This window comes from Aptenodytes patagonicus, chromosome 4 (assembly GCF_965638725.1).
Source record: "Aptenodytes patagonicus chromosome 4, bAptPat1.pri.cur, whole genome shotgun sequence".
In the NCBI taxonomy this organism is placed as follows: Eukaryota; Metazoa; Chordata; class Aves; order Sphenisciformes; family Spheniscidae; genus Aptenodytes; species Aptenodytes patagonicus.
Genome location: NC_134952.1, coordinates 37,094,773 through 37,117,260, shown reverse-complemented (window position 1 = coordinate 37,117,260; position 22,488 = coordinate 37,094,773). Strand labels below are relative to the sequence as shown.

At 40.8% G+C, this 22,488-nt stretch overlaps 2 protein-coding genes across 7 annotated transcripts in view; one reads left to right on the top strand and one right to left on the bottom strand.

Annotated features, from left to right (window-relative positions):
* The window catches only part of SNX25 (sorting nexin 25), an 89,797-nt gene extending 81,934 nt beyond the window's left edge, over nucleotides 1–7,863 (top strand). The window contains exons 15-19 of the mRNA XM_076336420.1: nucleotides 869–986; nucleotides 2,176–2,242; nucleotides 4,141–4,322; nucleotides 5,882–5,982; nucleotides 6,854–7,863. Coding sequence (XP_076192535.1) covers nucleotides 869–986; nucleotides 2,176–2,242; nucleotides 4,141–4,322; nucleotides 5,882–5,982; nucleotides 6,854–6,928 — 543 coding nt within the window. The 3' untranslated portion in view covers nucleotides 6,929–7,863. The remainder of the gene's footprint in view (nucleotides 1–868; nucleotides 987–2,175; nucleotides 2,243–4,140; nucleotides 4,323–5,881; nucleotides 5,983–6,853) is intronic.
* Nucleotides 7,864–8,940: 1,077 nt separating this feature from the next.
* On the bottom strand, nucleotides 8,941–21,920 carry LRP2BP (LRP2 binding protein). Of its 6 annotated transcripts, none has more exons than XM_076336417.1 (8): nucleotides 19,118–19,219; nucleotides 18,748–18,863; nucleotides 16,580–16,693; nucleotides 14,911–15,053; nucleotides 14,720–14,825; nucleotides 14,028–14,251; nucleotides 10,856–11,021; nucleotides 8,941–9,452 (listed from the first exon to the last, which is right to left on the bottom strand). In XM_076336417.1, exons 3-8 carry the CDS (start codon nucleotides 16,631–16,633, stop codon nucleotides 9,276–9,278), a joined length of 870 nt encoding a protein of 289 aa, XP_076192532.1. In that variant the 5' UTR covers nucleotides 16,634–16,693; nucleotides 18,748–18,863; nucleotides 19,118–19,219; the 3' UTR covers nucleotides 8,941–9,275. The 6 variants fall into 6 exon arrangements, with proteins under 6 accessions (XP_076192532.1, XP_076192533.1, XP_076192530.1 ...); XM_076336418.1 differs by having other exon boundaries at nucleotides 8,941–9,066; XM_076336415.1 differs by lacking the exons at nucleotides 18,748–18,863; nucleotides 19,118–19,219 and adding an exon at nucleotides 21,730–21,920.
* Between the last annotated feature and the right edge of the window lie 568 nt (nucleotides 21,921–22,488).

The following is a 22,488-nucleotide window of genomic DNA, read 5'->3' as shown; positions in this document are numbered from 1 at the left end:
TGAGGTGGTTCAATCCATTCTTCTCCTGTGAGTCTATTCTGAATAACTCTACTCCCTTCGGGACCCTGAGCTTGGGTATCCTCAGGCTCAGGTCACTAAGTATCACCATACTATGTTTCTGCCTGGGACTAGTACTTGTTAATGGTGCTTGTCTTTGCAGTGACCCGTTCCTCTTTCGCTGCCGGGTTTGGTTTCCGGCTTACTGCAAGGACAACTTGCTGGTGTCTGATCCCACTGAGTGCCTTCAGCTGTGCAAGGCACTGTCTGCTCTCCAGGGGAGCCAGCTACCTGCTTCTCCCTGTGCAATAACCAGATTCTGCCTCTTTCTTCCTAGCTGCTTGTGTTGCAAACAGCTCCAGCTGGCTAGCTCCCCATCCTGGATGTCCTTCCTTCATGGGTGTTGTGTCAGAGGAGGCTTTGCAATCACAAACACCTCTGAGTGCCATCTCCTCCTTACAGCTCTCACCTGCTTCCTAGCAGTACATGGCTCCCACATCACCTGCTTTCCCTTATCCAGCTAGTGTTGGCAGGGCAATATAGGCAGTGGACCCTGCAAATCTGGGCAGATCCACCGAACATTGAGATGCTTACTGGGGCAAGGCTGCAGGCAGAAGATCTAGCGGTGGTGATGACTCCAGCAGTGCACAGTGTCCTCATCACCCTTGTCTGGTGAGAAGTGCAATCCCTTTTCAAAATCCCTGGTGAGGTTCCTGTTTGCCAGATCCTGCCGGCAGCAGAGTTGGTGGCTCTAATGCCCTTTCTTGAGAGGGCTGGCTGTGCTCCTTCCCCAGAGCATGGCAGTAACTAAAGCCATTCTGGAAGAAGGATGGGGAACTGCAGTGCATACCCATGTTGTCTCTCTTCCTAGGAAGAAACGGAAGAGGATAGTGACCTGTCGGACTACGGAGAGGAGGTGGATGGGAAAAGGGACTCTCTTGCTGAACCATGTTTCATGCTGATTGGAGAGATTTTTGAGCTGCGAGGAAGTAAGCTGTAAACCTGCTTATTTGCTAGTGGAATCTGTTGGCCAAGAAATCTGGGGCACTTTGTAATTTGGATTTTTCTGCTGTTTCAATAAGTGGAAATGTTCTTGCAATGTATATAACCAGTTTGTTTGGAACAGAGCTGTTCTGCAGTAGTTCATAACTTTGGTGCTTTCATTCAAAAGTGAAATTCCAATATAACATGGCAGTAAAAATGTAACTGGTAGGGGAGAGCATTTGCATTCAATATTCTGAAGTTTTTAATTAAAAAAAAAGTCTGGAAAAAACAGAAGTACAAAAGCATGTTTTCTGCATGTTAGAATGAATGAATTATGAGGAATGAAAGATGGCTTTATTACAGAACATGTCACTGACAAAGCAACATAATGTCCATTTTAAGTGTATTATGTATGCATTTTAGTTCTACAATTTGTACAGTGGAAAAGATGCTAGAATTGTGGCATCTTTGAGTACCAGGTTTTTTTTCCTCCTTTACGTAACTGAATGATGGTAAAAGAAAACTACTTTTGTTTCTATTTGAATGTGCAGCCACAGTTGACGCTCTATAAAATTATTTACAGGGTAACTATTACAAAATGCAGCACCTTCCAAAAATGGCAGATGTATCTTCCAAATATAGACTTTCTTGTGCTGATGGTGAACAGCATGAAGGAAAAATTAACCAGTAATTACTAGGAAGCACTCACATTTGTTTCCTTTATTTATAACGAAAAGCTAACTGCTTGGTTTATTTGAGTGAAAATGTTTTCAGAATTTTAATGATGCTGCTGTGTGTACAATGTTATACTAGTAGGTATGAAAAGGGTGTGGATTTTGAGGGGTTTTCTTTTTTCAAGTAGAAAAAGGGTTTTGGGTAGTTGTATGGCTCAATAAACTTGAAATATGCTTAAACATATGAACTACAAATGCATATTATAGATATGTTTATGTAATCTGCAAGACTTAAAAACCATATAGCAAACAGTACAGGGAAAGCAGTCGAGAAAAATGGGACCTGTGTACGGTTAGTGAAGTCTTATAAAGGATTATAACAGATACGTTTACTGTAGGGGCGGGTTGTTGGGGTTTTTTTGTTTTTGGGGTTGGGGGGAAAGGTTTTGGACATGATCATGGGTTCTCTAATGTTATTAACCTCTTGATCTTTATTTTCTGCCATTTTTCATTGTTCTAGTGTTCAAGTGGGTCAGGAAAACATTAATTGCACTAGTACAAGTCACTTTTGGAAGAACTATTAACAAGTAAGTAGCTGTTACTTTAACTGAACCTGCATTGTTGTTCTATGAAAAAAAGGCTGAGAGCAGAATTGTTTAAAAAAAAAAAAAATCTGGACATTCTGTTGTATATGATGATCTGCGTTTGTTTTCCGCAGCTCAATTTACAAGTATGTTGTGTTGATTAGAGAAGACACAGATATGTGAATTATCTTTTTCCTTATTTTTCCCCTACACAGGGCTTTGCTTTTGGAAGAACACAGTATTTCATGGGATTTCATTTTTTATATATATATGTGTGTGTGTGTGTGTGTGTGTGTATAAAAATATATAAAAAATAATTAAAAAAAAGACTTGCTATCCTGTTTTTCTGAACAGCCTGGCTCTGAATGGCTTTTATTGGTTTGTGCTTTATCTTACAGTCCCATGAAGATTTTTGCCAGATCTGAAACCTGCCAAACTAGGTTTCCGTTTTAAGTAATTTCTTTCAAATCAAATACACATTCCTCTAAAGTGACTGAAATAGTGTTTATACATGATGAGAACCATTAATTTATAACATGAAACCTGTACATGTGTAACAGTGATGTGTTTTCATGAAGGTGTTTTTCTGTGTCATTTGAAGGCGTCTGCCAAGTGAGGCCTGGATGAGGCTATGAAGTAAGTGTGTGTGTCTGTACACACCTTTCATGTGGAAAGCTAGATCATTGGTCAGAAAGATTTTGGAAGAGTGTTCCTTTTCTTGTCAGATACAAAGACCTACAGTAAAACTTGATTCAATAAAGCAGATGATTGATACAAACACTTTTCCCATGACTCTTTGATCAGTACTGATGCTCTTACTCATGATGATGGTTTTTCTTATGAAAGTCTGTGAATCTGTGATTTCTGTAGCACATTCACATAGGCAAAGTGCCACTGAGAATCTAATGAAATGTATTATTTTGCTTTGGTGTAGCAGTGGGACTATTACTCAGGTAAGCGTCACAGCCCAGAAATCTACCAGCAGAACAGACTGTTCCTTCGTCCAGTCAGTGACTAAATTTGCACATGCCAGCATGGCTTTTAAAACCTCTCACGTATGTTACGGAGCGGTAAATTGGACAAGAAGTGATGGGAAGTCACGCAGTTGACTCCCGGTGAACTGATGGTCTCTGACAGTATCCATTCGCCAAGTTTTAAATTGATCGGTTCGTTTGTTCACACACTGCTGATAACTAGCATGAAAGACACCCGAGAGAGGACAGAGAGAGAGAGAGTGTGTGTGTGAGCACAGCATGCACGCAAAGTTGCTATATAGCTTTTTACATGTTGGTTGAATTTTTACATTTATTGATTTTAAAGGGTTTGGCTGTACTGTGGCACAGGCAGTACTGCCTGGCGCCTGCTGTCTGCCTCAGACTCTTTGTGCTGAAGGCTACAGTGAGTGCCTGCAGCCTCAGGAGGCGGCTGCTATCTCCATTTGTAATCCCTTCAGTAATGTGCTGTTGATAGCTGTGAAGGAACTTACTGCGCTTTTATCAAAACTTCATCTGTTTTTATCCCACCAGGCACATCTGTGCATGCAACTCGTTTGGAGTTCACTACAATTAGTTAGCTGATTTTTATGCCTTTACCCAGTGGAGCCTCTGTACTGCCCATCCTTGAAATATGTACACATTTCAGTGTAGTATTTGTAATACATGTTTGTGGATTACATCGAAGCGTAGCCTTCTCCACATCTCAGTCAGGTATCTGATCCTAGATCCTAGAGCACCCGGAGCTGCATATGACTTGCTGTGATGCTGGTGAAATCAGCTCAGATAAATTGGGATAATTACATGAAAATGAGCGTTGATTCCACTACTTTCAGGAGTAAAAAGAATAAATCTGCATAAAACGTGAAAGACCAGCTCTGATGTGCTCCCTTCTACACTTCTTTACAGGCAAATCCGTGACACTGTACACTGGATGTTCAGTGAACCAATGCTTGTTTACTACATTGGTGTGTTTCGAGATGCTTTTTGGCCAAACGGAAAGTTAGCACCACCACCGAGAGCCAAGAGCGACGAACAAAAGCAAGAGACAAAACAGAGGGCACAGCAAAAACTACTTGAAAACATTCCAGGTGAGATCACTTTCATTCTGCTTAATCACGGATTTAATAACTAGTAAGGAAACTGGTTAATCAAATACTGTTCTGCTGCATTTTAGATTTTTCCTGTAGAGTTGTAGATTATGGTTATTTGCATAAATAAGGGTAATTTTGGCCTTAGTCTTTGCCTGTCCTGTCTGTCTGGTAAAGGGCATGGATTCGGGTATTGGTGGATGCAAAATCCAGTATCGCTGTACTTCTGTGTGTGATACTCATCAAGGAACCTAAGCGAAGCCAAGACTCTCTCTGCTGGTTCTCTGTGAGCAAACACCAGGTGGTTCTGCTACCTGGAACTACTTGACAAATAGGGAGAGTGGCACCACCCCGATTACTTCTTCCTCTTACATTTCAGAATTGAAGAGGGAGGTCTGCCCATGCTGTCAGTGTTGTGTGTTGCTGTCTATTTCTGATAAGAGGTTTCAGGACGCTGAATGTTAGAGGGACCTGCAGCCTGGGACAGAAGCATCCTAGACTGAGTGGGGTTTCCAGGACTTCCCTCTGCCTGCCCTTAGCTCCCAAACCCAGGCAGCTTCCTCTTCAGCATGCACATTTCTGGGGCACCATCCTGAGATGCTCCATCCCGTCCCATTCACAGGACAGGGAGTCCAGTTACCTACTTCTGACTCCTCAGAGATCACTAAACCCAAAGGCACCTAACTGGGAAGAACCAAAATTCATTCCCTTTAGCCCTTGGAAATGCACTGAAACACAGCTTGAATGCTTTTTATCTCCCCTCCATCTGAATAGAATGTACTTTAATGAGCTATTTTATGGCTTCACTGAGGTATCTCATATACCCCCTTGCATTGGGTTGTTTAATCAACTTTTACTGCAAAAATAGCAGCAGGTACGCATGCAAAATACTCATCATTTGATGTGTAAACAACCCTCCATTTACTCTCTCTGTTACATACTCACCTACAATAGCCTTCCATAGTTGGTTTGTCGTTTTGTTTGTTTCCGAGTTTGGAGAGAGGCATCAGGACATAGCTGAATGCACCTTAAATTAATGATGAAGCATTGGATCACTATTTATTCTCTAATTTAATCCAAAATGTAAATAATTGACTTAGAATTCTCTTATCTGCTTACTTGTGGGAAGTCTTTTGTGTGAAGATTGAGAGGCAATTGAAGTGCTAAATCTGTTTTAACTGTTGTAGGAACTCCCTCTTTGTGGCTGAAGGTGTATTTAAGTGAATGGTTTAATAATGTATGAGATTAGACTTGACTCTGCGAGGTGAACTACCTAAAAGGCATGCTATATATCATGTTAAAACACTTAAAATGTTGTCATTGCGATGCATGCGCTATTATTTAATTTGGGTAACTTGAGAATAAGGGTATCTTTTCAACCTGTGACCCAAGTTACCTGTATGTTTTTAAAAGGTCGGCAAACGAGGACTATGTATCTTGTAACCAAGGGCCATGAAGTGCAGTGTTTTTGTTTCCCCTCCTTTGTGGGTAGTGGCATTAGCTGGAGGTTTTGCCTAGCATGAGTGGAACAACATAAGCTGAAGTAATGTTTGTTGCAGATACTCTGCAGAGTCTTGTTGGACAACAAAATGCCCGTCACGGTGTAGTGAAAGTGTTCAATGCGTTGCAAGAGAGAAAGGCTAACAAGCATCTACTCTATGTGAGTAACCAGAAAAGTAGCCGTTTAACTTCATAATCCTGTCAATTGCTGAGCTCCGCTCACTCAGTATTAAAGCCTGGGATGTGTGCGTTTGCAGAGATTTATGTTGGACTATTGTTCCGTGTGCAAGTAACTTTTTTTTATTTTTTGTTATTAAAGGAAGTCAGAAAAAAAGTACTTGGTTCCATCATTTGACTTACTTTGAATAACAAAAAGCTGTTTAAGTTTAAAAACAGTATTGCGTTTGTCTAAAAGAGATCCTCTACCACATCCAAGTTGCCTGACTTCGTAAGGTGCAAACTAGTTTCTTCATATAGCTGAGAAAAATAAACATACCTTGGAGTATCCTAGGGAAGGAGAGCTCCAGGACTGGCTCACAGTTAGGACATGATAGCCCTCCAGAAGTCCCACTCCTCTACTGTTGGTTGGGACCGGTCGGAGTATGTGGCTGGATCCAAGTATAATACCTTCACTCTCAGTCAGTCTCTTCTGGCTCATTTCCTTCGGCAGCCCGTCACATAACGCAGCCTCAGCACAGGAGCGGACGCAGCCTGCTCCGGAGGTGCGTGCCCTGGTGCTTGCTTGTGTAGCTACCACGGCTTCGACAGAACAGCGCCAGTTTATACGGGGTGGGAAATCCCCATCTGAAAGCAGCTGCCCACGGCACTTGCCTTCTTTCAGCCTTAAGACATTTCCCATATTATCTGCAGGGCGCATGCTAACTTTAGGATGAAAGAAAAGTAGCTGCATGAATGATGAGTAGAAAGACCCTACGTGCTTCTGTTCTCTGTGATGCTCTGAACATGTCAGAAAGGAAGAAGAAATTCTTGTTTGGCACCTGCGCTCATCTTAACTCTTTTCTGTTTTTCAGGTTTTGCTGGAACTGCTGCTAACTGAACTGTGTCCTGAGCTAAGAGCTCATTTAGAGCAGCTTAATGCCACTTAGGTTTGAATCTGCACGATTGGACCACTAGAGAAATGTCTATGTCCAGTAATAGACATGAAACTTATTTCCTCTTTTCCATAGAGGGCTGAGGACTATGATTATTTTTAGCGTTTTTCTTTCCTCTTGAGTTTTTTGTGAAGTAAACAGACTTGAAAAGATCTGATGCTGTAGTAGGGTAGACAAAACAATGCTGTATAGTTGCCAATTTTTATTTAAATTGTTCTATTTGACTACTCTTCTGTTTCAAATATAGATTGAAAAAATAAATGTTCATATAAGCTGAAAGAAACCAGAAAATATTTTAAACATTTATGAAAAGAAATTTTGCTTATAGTGGTAAACTAATGAATGTTGTACAGTTCTAATCTCCTCACTGAGGATCTGAGCATTCCTTTTTTCTTGTGTATTGAAAAAGCCTTGTCGTGCAATACTACATGTAAAGCTATTGTGCAAATTTTATCAATTTTGTTTTTACCAAAGATTTCCCGTGGTTTGAAGCATTTGTAAGCAATAAATAACACAACTGGATTGCAGTACTTGATAATGAGGCTGTACTGATGACCAATGAATGAGTTTGACAGCACTGGTTTCGTAAGGGATATTTACGTTACTTTGAAGTCTGTGTCAAAAATATGTATTGTAAACTGGTATGTCCTAACAGAATGCCTGTGTTAAGTGTTAGTTCAGAGGTTAGTGCTTATGAATTGCTTCTATCAATGATTAAGTAGACATTTAATTAAACTATTCTAATAACTTCCCTGATATTACTCAGGGCTGTTTTATTCAAATACCCCAATTTCAAACAACCTTCAAATCTTTCCCTTATTTTATACAAGGAAAGAAAACGATGTCTTCAGTGGTTTTTTTTAATTTATGTAAAAATATGTAAATATGGTCTTAATGCACATCTAAATAATTAAACATCATGGAAAATCCCTAGGTGACACTCATTACTTTCTTTTAAATTCAGTACAGTTGTGCTCTTAGAAAAACTGCTTGCAGTTGACTGGCTATATTGTAAGGTACATAAAATCCGTATGCTATATTTAAATCAGTGTTTTTAGTAACATCTAGCCTTCTGTTCCAACAGTTTCAAAAAAGTTTTCAAGTCACGGCACAGTCCTAAGAAGCAAGCCAAATTCTGCACACACACAGCTTTACGAGTAAATAGGTATTTAGAAATGTGCAAGCTTACCATAGCAGTCAGTAAAATTTACTAGTGGTTAACCAAAGTATCTTTTGATAAGATATTCAGCATAACATTGCTCAGGCACACACACTCCTAACCAAAAGGTTTTCAACTATTTCTAGTATATCAGAGGTAGTGTAAATGCAATTTGAAGAAGGATTGAGGAGAACAGGCCTTGTGCAGAGGACGTGTATTGAATGTTTCCATACTAATGGTTTTTTTTTTCCATAGTTCTGTAAGTAGTATTTTCTCATTTTAGAAGTTGACATGGTTTGAACTGTAAAGCTTGGTGTCATACAGGCCGATTTCCAACTTTGAATCTCTGCAGTCGAAGAGTAAAATGTGTTAAGACACCACGTAAGTAGATCTAGGTGCATTAGAAAAGTATGTGAAAGAAAGTATACACACTGCTAACAAAGGTAAGATTTAAAAATGGTCGTGACCTGTGAATGGGCTGTATGTGAAAACTAGACAAGTTTGGGTTTTCAAGCTTTTCAGAATATTAAAATTTAATGTTTAAATACTAAAAATGCAGAAAAGGGAACAACCATTTTTATTTGGTTTTGGTTTGATTCATGTGCTATATAGCAGTATGACGTGAAGAAAACACAGGACATCTGTCCCAGTAAAATGTCCTGAATAAACCGTAAGTCTTCAATACTGTTTTAAAGTCTGCCTTTGCCTCATCTCAGTTAAAGGAAGAGTGTGAGCTTTTTGCTTTCTCTTTTTTTAGATAAAAAAGATTCAGTAAATTGCATTAAGTAGTACTTTCTATAAAGTTGGAAAGCAAGCAGTAAGTGATGACCAGTCTATAATTGCTGGAGATTAACGATGGTTTATTGTAGGAAATACATTTATATACCAGTCACAGTTAAAGGAAACACTAAATTCTCCCAAGATTAGCTGCCAGTTCAAGGTCAGAAGCAACGGCAGGATCCAGAAGGCATGCCTTTGAAACCAAAGAATAGGGAGTTCTAGTTTATAGCTAAAATAAAATTGTATGTTGTCAATATAACATAAATAAGGCCTTTACGTTTTGTTGGCATTATCTGAGATAATCAACTTGTTAAAATATTAAAGAGTTAATATATTCAGCTTTAAATCCCTGTTTCTGATGCCACGTAAGAAAAATTGAGTATTTAAAATGAGCATACTTGACTATAGCGTTAGGCGTGGTTTTATTTTTTTGTTCTGTTTGTTGGTGTGGTATGTGCTGGCACCACAGTCAGAAACATAAATCTGCTTGCAGACTGGATGAGTTTCATTCACTTCCATCATCTGTTTCAGTACCCTCTGGGATGCCCATCTTCTCTTTCTCACCTCTTTCAAAACTGACTGGGTATAAGAATGGTAGGTCAAAACCGCAGCTGAGCAGTTAATTTAAAAAGCAGACATGATTTTAATTTTAAGTGGGTATAATTGTACAGTTAACATGAGAATTATTTTCCAGGTACAAAAGAAACTGAACACACCCACAACTCTGTCTTTTACTTGTTCCGAAGTTACTGCTTCAGGTGGCTTCCTTGTTTGCATGTAGAGATGCATGGCACCAGTCAATAACAAGCATCGCTTTTTATACTAAGAAGCTAGTGGCATTCCTAGGTCAGTCTCAGAAGTACAGCTAGTGAATGATGAGTGAAAGCTGTAATTTCCTTTCAGTTGTGGTGGTTACGCTAGACCTGATGGAAGACAGTGGGAAGGGCTATGCAGCAATTTAATCCTGATGGGCCTAGGACTACTGGCTATAGTGTTCATAACATCCCAGTTCACATTCCTTTCCTGATCTCCCCCTCATCCTATCCTCTACAACAATTTTCACAGCAGGAGAACAAAATGTTTAAAATGTATGTGTTCAGAGGATCACCTGCTCTGCTAGGCCTCTTGTATCAGTGGCTTCCCTGAGTAAGGAGCCACAAAAATTGTTATTTGATAATTTATCATTTACAGAACTCTTTATTTGGATTGCACCAAGCTGGACATGAAAGTATTCTACTTGCTGAAACAAATGGTCTCTACATGCACAGAAATCAGAGTCTCTCTGAAGCACAGATCCAATCTTGCTACGCTCCCTTCAGTTGGCATAATCATCTTGCCTTGACTGTACCTTTAAGCATCACTGATATTATTTAGCAGATTCATCTTCTGGAAGCCATTATTGATCTTTTTCCTCAGTAATAAATCTCACTTCAACTTCAGAAGTTTCAAAAAAAGTGACCTATTTGTTCCCCTGTGTATCAGTAACAGTAGATCCTCAGCTATCGCTAAAAATGCAAACGTAAAAGTAAGCATGATAACCAGTTACGACTGATTTAAGTATGGTTAATGAAGGTTGTAATTGTTAGAGAATCTGAAGTAGAGGAAAAGTTACAATTTTTCAGTTTGAGAGAATGACAGCGAATCAGTTGGGGATAAAACTATTCAAATCATTTAGCTAATTTATCTTGCAAGTTACCAAGCTCTGCTGTGGTGATTATCGCAGATTTCTTTTTTTTTTTTTTTTTTGTTTGGCAGAATGCATTGTTTGCTTAAGCAAGTGGGCAGACAGTATCCTTTCAAGACTATTTTTAGTAGTTTTCAATACACTTTTATCACTCTTCATTTTCTTGCACAGATACTTTTTTTTTTCTGCATAAATAACGTTGGAGTCTTTAACCAAACCACAAGTTTGAAGACTCAAATCCAAGGTATCACTCAATTTCATGACATATAAATTAGTCTGTAAGACCTTCCCAGCTTACCTTAGAATAGTATTTTTTAGCAGCGGCTTGATCTTGCTGTACCCCCAGGCCGAGCTGGAGGCATCTAGCCAAGTAGAAAGCAGCCATAGCAACCCCCTTGGCTACATATGTAGGAAGACAATCAGTTATCTTTGCTAGCGCATCGATGTCGTCGTTTTCTGTAATCCTGTTGTCGAATTTACAGCATTAGGTTAGATAAGGCCATTTCAAGCAATAATTTGTCGACCACGTATGACTTGACAATGCTTCCTTTCCATTTACATCATTATCCAAATTAAGCTGAAATTTACATGCATTTACATGGATTCTTCTATGCAGTATTTGATTTGAAGTTAGTCTTATTTGAATATTGTCATATTAAATAGCAAACAAATATGTAACTTTTGCAGTCACTTTCACTATAGTTATACTAGTTATAAAAGGTAGTATGTTTTACGCTAATTATTCCTATTAAAGTATTTCATGGAAATTAATATATATGTGGAAGAAAGGCAAAGCTCTTATTTCGTATAATTGAGCAACCTCATCTAGTGGAAGATGTCCCTGCCCACAGCAGGGGGGTTGGAACTAGATGATCTTTAAAGGGCCAACCCAAACCATTCCATGATTCTAAAATTCCAAGTTCTTACTAGGATATTGGCAAATCATAGTAATCTGAAGATCCTGGACATACTTGAGGGCCTCAGGTTATAAGACCCACTTATGACGACCACTTACGACTGCTTCAGCTCAATTATTTTCTTTCTCCTGCATGCATCTATCTGCTTGCTGTCACCTTATTTTCAGCATGTTGTTTTTATTAAGAACCGTTTTAAGAATCAGAGGGACAAAGTGAGCATTGTTTTAACTATTGGGCTATAATTACCTAGTATTGTTACTATAATACTAGGTACAACATTTTCTAAGTGGGAATTGGTTTTTTTCTGACTGTTGTCTTAAAAGAGAAATCCCCATATCCTTTCCAGATACCAAACAGTAATTATATGCTTCTTCACACATCACTTTAGTTTTTTGTTGTGTCAGATAGGCGCAGACTTGACAGAAAAAAGAAGGAAAAGTGCCAGTCATTTCAGTTTATAGCTACTCTCTATAAATCGGTGTTTATGAAAGATTGTTCTGAAGTAACCCTCTGCAAGTCAGCGCTTGCTAAATCACTTGAATGGGTTGAGAGCAATGTTCTCCCACCTAATTTGGTCCCATTAACAAATACAGTAACACAGCGGAAAAAAACCCCAAAGACTTACTAGCAAGAACATTCAAATATAAAAACGGTAACCTATTACCTCTTTTATCTTTTCTGATACGCATTTTTGCCTTCCTTTCCAAAAGATACACAGCAAGATGCTGATGCAAATAACACTACCCAGTCAAGTCAGGCAAAAATTCTAGTTCAGCACAGTTGACTTCAAGAACATACCATAGCAATGGGTAAGTAGAACTCTATGGGATAACAAAATTGTTATTTGAAGTGAAGTATCAGTAGCTAATCTAGACTCCAAAGACTAGGCAAGGTTATACTGCACATAATCACGTAATGTTTGTGTGTTTGTACATAACGTAACAAACCGCATAGTTGGTATGAACATAGAAGGACAAACAAATTTTAGCAGAAAAGGTATTGATGCTTGATACAACTGGTGGAACTGCTATGAGATTTTTGCCTCAAGGCCAACTGCAGTCTCAATTAAGTGGAACTCTGTCAAGGATGGCGGCAGTATCTTTTGGTTCAGAAATTGTCATTTCTGGCTGTAGTATGGGATTTCATTGCTATTTTCTGCAATCACAATTGCAGCTGATGAAGTGCAGTTTACTTCTCTGAATAATCTACCGTGCAGCATTGGCTGGAGGGGATGCACTCCAAGCATAGAAGAGCTAGACTAGACTGCATAGCTATCGGTCTACTTACAGTGCAAGAGAAAGAAAAGCAGCAGTTCAGAGAGAAAACTATCCTTTTCAGCAATGAGTACAGCAAACAGCATTCATTGCTGAACTACTGAATTACCAGAGCTGCTGGTATGCAGTGGCATATACAGGGTGCAGGTTCTGTAAGATGGTAAATTGTGACACATTTATTGCTGGGCAGCAGCAGCTTCATAAACATACCACAAAAAGCACCAGTGCTGTTGTGTGTAGCTTGTATAAGTAGTCAGTTAGCCTATCTGCATCTTATTTCCAGCAAATTAACTCTGATTGAGAGATTGAACTTTTAACATATACTGGCCAGCTCTGGAGGTCTGTCACAAAAATGTGCTGTTTATCAGCTACAGAACTGGCACCAACATTGCTTTTCTCCTCCATGACTAGTTCAAGATACAGAAACTCGATACAGACTGGCTATTTTAAATATTGCAGCCTATAACAGAAGTTGCTATTTCTGCAATACACAAACCACTCCAGAGTATGTAGGTAGAGCAGCGAGTCCCACAGTGACTGCCTGTGAAAAGGACAGTCAGTGCTCCCCAGCTGCGGCTCAGACCAGCACCTCTCCGTGAGCAGATAATCACCAGGAACCACTTGCGTGCAGATGCCTATTTTGTGGTCCAGGCTTAAAAATGCCAATGCGGTATGCATCCCCATAAGCAGCAACTGATGAAAAGCTAAAGGGCAATAACTTGGCACTGTGTGCAGCAGCTACTTCTAGGTCCTAGGCCGTGTTGCCCAGAGTGCTTACTGCAGGATCCCACCCAGTGTCAATGCTTGCATGTCCTGTAAAGGACACAGGAACTGGACCAAAGCACGTTGAGCCACAGAGTAAGGAAATGATGGGGTGGAAGACAGTGGGTAGAAATGACATTAAGATGGGGGATGTGGAGAGTGGAAGAATTCTTGTAGGGGTTTAAAAGGGAATGGCGGCGAAGGCAGGAGCCTAGAGCAGATTGTGGACTGAGGAGACAGGAAGGCAGGGCTGAGTGTGGGCGTCTACTTGGGATTCTAGTTCAGGGCTGTTTTGCTTCACAGGATCAGAAAAAAAAGTTGAACTGTACTGAATAATTGGGAACCTTATAGTATGAATTTCGTCTGTAGTTTGCTGTTGCCTCTTTAAAGATGAGGTCTTGCAATTCATTATCTCAAACGACCTTGAGTTTGAGACAAGAGCGTGAAGTTAATCATTTTAATCTGAGTTCCATGGTCTTACGTGAAGAATTATAATATAAAGTGAAATTAACTTCACCTTTTGGCTACTGTAGCAGCTGTTGAGTAAAATTTTCTACTGTAATAATATTCCACAAGATGGCCTTGAGCATAGATGTTTCCACGTTCTGCTGCTTCTCTCAAACACTTCAAAGCAGCCTTAGTGTTTTGACGTACACCTTGTCCATGGAGATACATAACACCAAGTGCACCCTGTGATTCCAGGTTGCCATTGCCACATGCTTCTGAATGCCAGAAAAAGGCCTGAAAAAGAGGCACAAAGCTGGAGTATATATTCACTTTAGCCACTTTTCTTGCATACTGTTTCCATAAAAGCTTTTACATTAACCAGCCTATAAAAAGTGCTTATACATAAAAGAAAGCAGAGTCCTTGTAAGGCTTTTAAACCTGCTTCATTTACTGTCAGAGCCATCAATCAGTGACACCTGCTTGATTTCTGAAGGGTACCAAAGCTGACAAAACTTTAATCCATTATATCCTTCTCCCTGATACTCCCAATTAAAAAAAAAAAAAAAATAAATCTCAGCTAGCAGTGTCAAGTGAGTCAAAATGAGGGATTCTGACCATCTGTTCATACAGGCTTAAATGGATGAAAATGCCTAGCCGTACTTAAAATACAGTTTTCAGAGTCAAATATATCACTGTACTCTCTCTGTGAAATTAAAAATTAATTGGAACTCATGAAACTGAAAAGGTACAAGTGGGCTTTACCTTCTTCAGATCTTTTAGAACTGACACAGAATAAAGCATTCCTAAAGTACTCTGGGCCTTCACGCTTGCTTTTGGGTTCCCATGGTCTGCAGCAATAAGCCACAACCTAAGAAAATGGGGACAAAGAAAGTTTAAGTAATACAGCATCTTAGCATCTTATACTCATCAGGAAAATTACTGACTGCCATTACCTTTCAGCCTCTTTAGTTGACTGCTTAACACCACATCCTTCGTAATATGCTCTGCCAAGATTGTATGCAGCTGCAAACTTCAAGTGTCTTGCTTTCGGGGAATCAGAGTCAAGTATTTTCTTCATGTATTCCACTCCCTTTTCCTAAAATTGAGATATTGTAATTATTGCATTCACACTGGGAAGAGGATGAAATAACCTGAGAATCCACTAACTTCTGCAACACAGGTTATTTTTCCACTTTGAAGAAAGGCTGTAGCATACTGGTAGGACAGTCTGGAGAACAGTGTCATACCAAAGCAGAACTGATCTTTGGTTATTAGACAGCCCCTAGATTTTTGACTCCAGCCTATTTTTAATGTGAAATATTTTCTTATAAATGTTCACCTGATATTACTCTTCTTCATGGATAAAATTTTTCTCAAACATATTCTTGTGCTTACATAAATGAATGTCACATCCTAAACTTGCTACATTTTCAATTTTAGACTTCCGCAATCTGTTTCATATTGCATGATATATCTGAAATCATAAAACAACCTTAACAGAAGGCAAAGCGATACAATAGCACACTCTGAAGTACCTCCATTAAAAATACCTTAGATTCATAATGGACAAAAAATGATAATGTTAAATAAGCAAACAGAGAACATTGCATATGGGCAGCTGTATGCTGTATCATCCAAGGACCTCGTAGGTATTTTGGAAACAAGACTTACATTGTTAGGATTTAGCATGGACACCCTGTTTAAATACACTAGAAAAAGTCCTTTATAAAAGGTTCCTCTTTTATTCACCTCATATTGTAATACACAAAAAAGAAACTTTGCTAAAATCCTTATTTGCAAGTAAACTAATGCAGTAATTATACAGGCATACAGAACAAACGAACCACCTCTGAAAACCAGCAGAGTATTTTCTGCTCTGCTGACAGTCCTCGAAGCACCAGACGAGAATCAGATTTGTTAATACAGTTTGGTTCCTGCCTTGTTATCTACCCTTTCTTTCATCCTCCTTGTATTCTTTCCTCATATCACTCTTCAAGATCATGTTCTCCAATAAATTAACTCTTTTCTTCTTACTGTAGCAATACATTCCTTTGTCTTCCTTTTTTGTAATGTAATTCTTCAATTTGAATTCCTCAAATTCTTGTAATTCTTCATTTGTCTAATTTAAAAATATTTCTGCCAACCACTGGCAGAAGCACGATCTTCTTTAGCATCCGTGTTAAGAGAATAGGAAGTACCTTAACAAACATCTTTGTGCAACGGATGTTTTACACTTTGAAATACAGTTGTTTGATTTCCATTTTTACACATTTCATTTTCATTTTATGCACTACTTATTAAAAAGTAACAAATTAATAGCAATTTTTAAACATAGCTTCCACACAAAGTACAAACAAACCCTTAGAAGTTATATTTTGAAATACAAATTATCTTAAGTATTTTCCAGATAAACCTGTTTTATTGTAGCTTTTTTTGAGAACTTCTGCAGCCCAGAACCCTTTCCCTTTAATGATGCTTTGTAAACATCTGTACTTTATGAAGCTAATTCTAAACCAAAGACCTGTTTATTTTAAACTAAATAATCAAGCTTATAAAGAAGCTCTTAGTAATTATCAGCTAATATTAAAAGAAAAGTAAAAAGTGTACAGCTAGGTTACTCACAGGGTCTTCTTTAGTGCCTAGTCCATCATAATGCATTACACCAAGCTGATACATTCCTTGAAAATCCGTATCCTTGATTTTTTCAAATTGTATTAATGCTTCTTCATACAACCCCTGGGAAAGACAGAATAAACGATGAAATACAGAGAACAAAGAGTACATACGGCAACTTAACTCTCCAGTATATAATCTCTTACAGTTTTTCAACCTGGAGCATTTCCCTCATGAAAAAAGAACAAAAAATTGCAACCATAGAAGTGGCAGAAAACAGAGTAAGTCAACAACCACAAGAAAGTTGGACAGGATGGAAGCACTTACGACTTTCAAACAAGTTTTCATTGTTTGGTATACAAACTTCATCTCCGAAACCAAAAGATGTTCTAACAACCTTTTTTCCCCTCCCCCAAAATGCCATCTTTTTAATTTAAGGAGATAAGAGTCTAATTCAGCTGCCCTGTCCCATCTATCTGACATCCCTTAACTTAGGTGAGCTATTCTTACACCTTGAGGGTTTCAGCGTCTGCTTTTACATCTCAACTAAGGGTTGGTTTCACAAAGACTAAACTCGGCTGTCTGAAGACTTCATAGACCCACCTGTCTGCCCCACATTTCATATGAAGGTGTAACCTGCAACAGCAGAGATACTTTCACTTCTAAGAAGGAATCTTGGAGAGCATTTGCTTCTGCTTTAAGTCAAAGAAGAAACTATATTTAAAAATACACAGTTGTTAAACAACTTTGTTAAACACAGTTACAACAAATGTAACAGTTAACTGAGCCAGGTGTCCTTACTAAAATATTTTTATGCATGCATGTCAGTATACTAACTAAAAACTATTGAAATTAAAATGTTCTTCTCTATACTTTTCCTTCGAATTCCCTGTATGCCTTGATAAAACAGTACCAGACTGCAAAAGCTTAGAACTGAGCAATCGTTTGACAGTCAGTCAAACATCCTCACGATGACAAAGCACCCCTTGTTAACACTGTCCAAACTATTAATTGTCTAAACTGCTAATTGTCTCACCAGCTTAGCTTAGCTACAGCTTAGCCATGATGACTGTATGGACTTTGTTTTTCTAAAGAACTCTGGGAAAAAAACAGTGCCTTTTTTACAACCAGCTGTCATGAGTATCAAAAAGAAGTATGGGAGGCACCTGTAGTCTCTCACCTTTCCTGAGGATTTAGTGCTATAAGGAGGAGTCATATGGCTCTGATCAGGCAGTGATTTTTTCCTAACGTCTGAAATTGCAGTACATACAGAACATGCATTTTTAGGCACTACAGACATATGTCCAAAAATCTGGAAATTAAAACCTGCTGAAAGAATAAATTTAGGGATGGACAGCAATGTATAACATGGACATCCAAGCCAGCTCATCAAGAAACAGGTCTTTTGCTCCATGGGGCCAGTCTTGATCATGCCAAAAATCAGGCAATTCATTAACAAAAACATTAAGAAGGATAGGGCCCAGAAAGCAGAAACCCTGAGTGAGTTAATTCTGTTCCTGCTGCAAACGCCAAGACTGATTTACACTGTGCCACTAGCTGCACTGTAAACAGTACTGGATCCATGCACATCACATTTGAAAATACGTGACTCGGTACTTGTACTACATTCTTTTCTGTCTTCCTGAACTGGGTTATTCTAATTTTCACAAGAAATTGAGGATTAAGTTCACCTGCCAGCCAGTCTTACACTGTTCCCTGAGCATTTACTTTCAAATACGTGGGCGACCAATTTTAGCCAAAGTGGGCAGGGACAGAAATCTGAAAGATAACAAATTTCATCAAAACTGGTGGCTAGGTAGGGAACAAAGATCGAAAGCTGTGTCTTGGGTCAGGGACCAGTACCACGTAACTGAAAACACCGTGTGTTGGCCAGTCAGCTGACCAAAAAACAACTCGGCTTGGAAGTTAGCTGTAAGGATAGGCTGCTGCTTACTTAATGGTCCTTAGGAGGCCTGGGAGGGAACTGGAAGACACCACTAGATGCTCGGGGAAAGCATAGGAAAAACTTACTCAGGGGAAATGCCTGGTGATTTTCATGGGAAAAAAACCAGGCACAGGCATCTCTTGTAGTGTTTTTAAGGTGTCTCTTTTTCCACTGAAATGGTATTGAAAATTGTCAGCTTTATAATATTTATTTAAAAGAAGGAAACCACAACCTCTTCGTAGTACAGTTGTCCTTTCAGAAAACGTGCCAGAGGATCTCCACCTGCCGTTCTCTTCGCCAACAGCTCCTCTGCTTTTGCAAATAAAGCAGCACGGCTGCTGTTCTCTGCTTAGAAATAGACATACATTTGTTTTTTTCCCAAAACAGATGGAACAGCATCAATGACCACACTAAAGGTCTGAAGCTGGCGGTGTCCCCTTTTTATTACATTTTTTAAAAGACTAAGATGAAAGAGCGGGCTGTTTTATAAAAAGGAAAAGTTCAGTGAAGACAACCTGACCCTTGCGAACGTTAAGCTCGCCGCGGAAGAGCTTAAAAGCAAACCTGGACAAGAGAGGGGACTTCTTCGCATCACAAAATACCTTTCAACGTCTGCTGGGAAGCAGCGAGGCTGGGGCAGCCCCACAGGCCCGGGGCAGCCTCACGGGCCCGGCTCCAGCCCGGCCCGCCGGGCCCTGCCGGAGCGGCCGAGGGGCGGGGGGGGCGGCTCCGCAGGCCGGCTCCGTACCTGGCCCCTCGGGGGCGGGCTGGGCGCTGCAGGCCGGCGGCAGGCGCTCGCTGCGCAGCTTCATCCCGCCCCGCCGGCGAGCGGCCTCCCGGGCGGCCCGCAGCCGGGAGGGGGCGAGGGCCGAGCCTGCTAGGCGGCAGAGGCGCCGGCCCGCCCCGCCGGCTCCGGCGGGTAACGGTGACTCGGGAGCCCCGCGGCGGCCCCTGCTGGCGTGGGGCTCCCCGAGCCGCGGGGGGTGAGGGCGGCCGCCCCGCCGTGCGGAGCGGCAGGGCGCCTCGAGGCGGCCGGCGGTTGTCCCGCTCGCTGCCCAGAGCCCCGCGCAGCCCAGCCCGGGTTGCGGCGGCATCAAGCACCGCTGCGCAGCGGGGCCTTGGGGTCCCAGGGCCTTCGACGAGGCAGAGAGGGAAGGCGGGGAGAGCGACGTTGGTATTTTCCCTTTGGGTTTTGGTCCATTTTCCGAAAGGAAGGAGAGTGACAGCGTCGTGTAGGCCGGGGGTCTGTGGGGATAATGTTTCTAGCTGTTGGCCAGTGCCAAACAACGTGAAAATGCAGGACGGGGATAGGACAGGCTGCGGTTTGGGCATCCACCGGATCTTTCCCACTACCTGCCGGTCCTGTTGCAAATTAAATGCAGGAGCCCCAAATGCTCTGCAGAAAGCGATTATTGGCAAAACCAAGAGAAACTCTGAATGCAATTCAGTTAGAGGGGCAACAGGCCGTGAAACTTCCATCTAGCAAATGGGACTTCACTACTTCCAGTGATCAGAAACTGTTCGCTGTAACGTAGTTTGTTTTCCCCATATAGATACTACAAAACTCAGAAGGATAATTGAGGGAAATGCTGTTTGAAGCTGATTTCTCCTGGAATGTAAGGCATTGTTTCCACTTCTGGAAATAGCTGCTGGCTGTCTCTCTTAAAAAAGGGATATAATAACCAAAATGTTGCGAGAGTGCTTTTAAAATAATCTTCAGCTGCATTCCCAGCTTTTTTTTTTTTCTTTTTTGTTTCAGATGATTATCATCCTTCCATTTTTGGCAGTGCGATCTGTTTCCATAGCAACAGGGACAGACAGGAGAGTAACGCTTGCGGATTTGTGTGGTTAAACCCGTGGGCTCCGCATGATGTTTTCCAACAGTCCCAACTGACTTTAAGTGCCAAAAAACCTCCTAAAACTCATCCTGATTCATTCTGTGTAGATGATACAGGAAAATAAACTTTTTTTAAAGCATCAGTGAATTACTTGGTTTAACAGGCAGAGTGAAGAACAGTCTGTGAAAGCAACGATACCCTTCAGCAAAGGCAATTAACGCTGGGCTGCGTTGCTGCTTTTGATGCTGAAGGGTGCGAGAGTCAACAGCACGCCTTGGTTTATCCGATTGCTTACACACAGTTATTAGGACCAGTTTTTCCAATTTGATTTTCTTGATACTGATGCAAGATGTGTGGTCTGAGATACGAAGCGCAGAGGAATTTTTAGCAAGTTATGTTCCAGAAGAGCTGTAGCCGGGAAGCCTTGTCCTTAAGCGGCCCTTGGGCTGGGCCACATAAAATAGATCAAAATTGTTGCATCCCTGTTTATAACCAATACAAGTATCAGTTATTCAGAGGCAGGAGGGTTTTGCAGGCACTAATGAGGTGAGCAAAATGTGACACGAAGCTCAAGAACTAATTAATAGCAAGAATTTGAAGAGAGTTGCGGCTGGCAGGGCGCGAGAGTTTGTGTAGGTGGTTAGGCCGGAAAGGTGTGATTCCTCGGGTGCAGCTTGAAACCTATGAACTGCTGAGGTAACGTAGGGGAGGGAAGGTCTTTAAAAAAAACCTTTTGGGCGATCCAAGACTATTTAGTCTTCAGCTACTTCTGGATATGTGTGTTTTCAGGAGAGTCTTTGTAGTTGCATAAACAATGACTGTGGATTTCTGGCATCTGTGCAGAGGTATTTCATCCCCAACAATGCATAGGTAGAAGTGTAGGGATTTTATTTGTTTATTAACTAATTTGCTTGGCTAGCTGGTCGGGAAAAAAAACATTTGGTAATTACACAGGTGTATTTCTTCCCATACGAAAGGAGAGGTGAAAACTGTCACTTACTGAAATAATTCTGCTGAATTGATACACTGCCTATTTACCTGGATTTCCGCACCTTTAAAAATGATACCGTATATGTTCATATCCCACTACTTAAATAATGTATATTTGCTTTCCCAAAGGAGAAGCAGGAGGTAATTGTCATAATGTTTGTGTGTTTATTTCAGAACTATATATACCCTAAAGGAACACTGTTAGGCTTCTTTTCCCTTAACTCTGTTTATCAAAACCATGCAATTTTTTTTTTTTTAAACACATGACTTTTGATTTCCATTTTTTTTAAAATAGTGGTAGTGATTATGAGTAACTTCCGTAACAAATATGTAGGCATTTGACACAGAAGGAAATACTATAGTGGTAAGGAAACAGAATTGTGTACCTTGGACACGGGGTTAAGATGCTCTTCACTTCTCTTCAGGCTTTTAACTGTGAAGCATGATTAGCGGTAATTGAATCCTCTGTCAAATTGGATTTTATAGCGTGGAAAGGGCAGGCAGTTGCTTTTAAACATATTCTGAGCAAAGGCTGTGTCCGTGCAAAACGAAGTTACGCAGTTGTTTTTTAAAACTCAAAGCAGTCAGTGATGGGGACTGTGGTTTCCTCCTCCACCCCGCCTCCCCCAGCGGGTGTGGGCACCGAGCACTAAAGCTCTGCGGGGGGAAAAGCAGGCTTCACCATGAAACGTCACTGTCACCACGTTCAAAATAGGTTCCAAGCAATCCTTTCGGATGGCAACTGCCTTTGCGTGTGGCTGTGGCCGGTTCTGGTTTCCAGCACGGACCGGACTATAGGTGGAAATTTTGTTGGTGACCTTGGCCCGTATGGTACGCCCGACCCTCTCTGGGGTATTCAGTGCTCAAGGAAGTGAAAATGAAAATTCAGTTTTTGCAAGTGTGTTTTGAACGGAGAGGTAGTAGCCAGCTATCCTGACCCCCGCGGTCACCGCCACCTGGGGCCAGCCCCGCTCAGACCGGCGGCGAACGTGCTGTAACGTACACGCTAAACGGGAGCCTCGGCTTTCACAGGTGCCTGAATTTGTCATGCCCCTGCAGTCTCCTTCAGCCTAGCGGCAGGGCTCAGGCAGGAAGGTAGCAGGGATTTCTTTACGCTGACGTAAGCTTTTTTGGGGAAAAGTTCT

Excerpts from the sequence above, each read along its gene's own strand:
- LRP2BP (XM_076336413.1), bottom strand. The coding sequence starts at position 16,741 with ATGTACTCTTTGTTCTCTGTATTTCATCGTTTATTCTGTCTTTCCCAG. Across the intron at positions 15,054-16,579 it reads TAGGCACTAAAGAAGACCCT|GAAAAGGGAGTGGAATACAT; the intron begins GTGAGTAACCTA and ends TCTCAATTTTAG. Across the intron at positions 14,252-14,719 it reads TTCTAAAAGATCTGAAGAAG|GCCTTTTTCTGGCATTCAGA; the intron begins GTAAAGCCCACT and ends CCTCTTTTTCAG.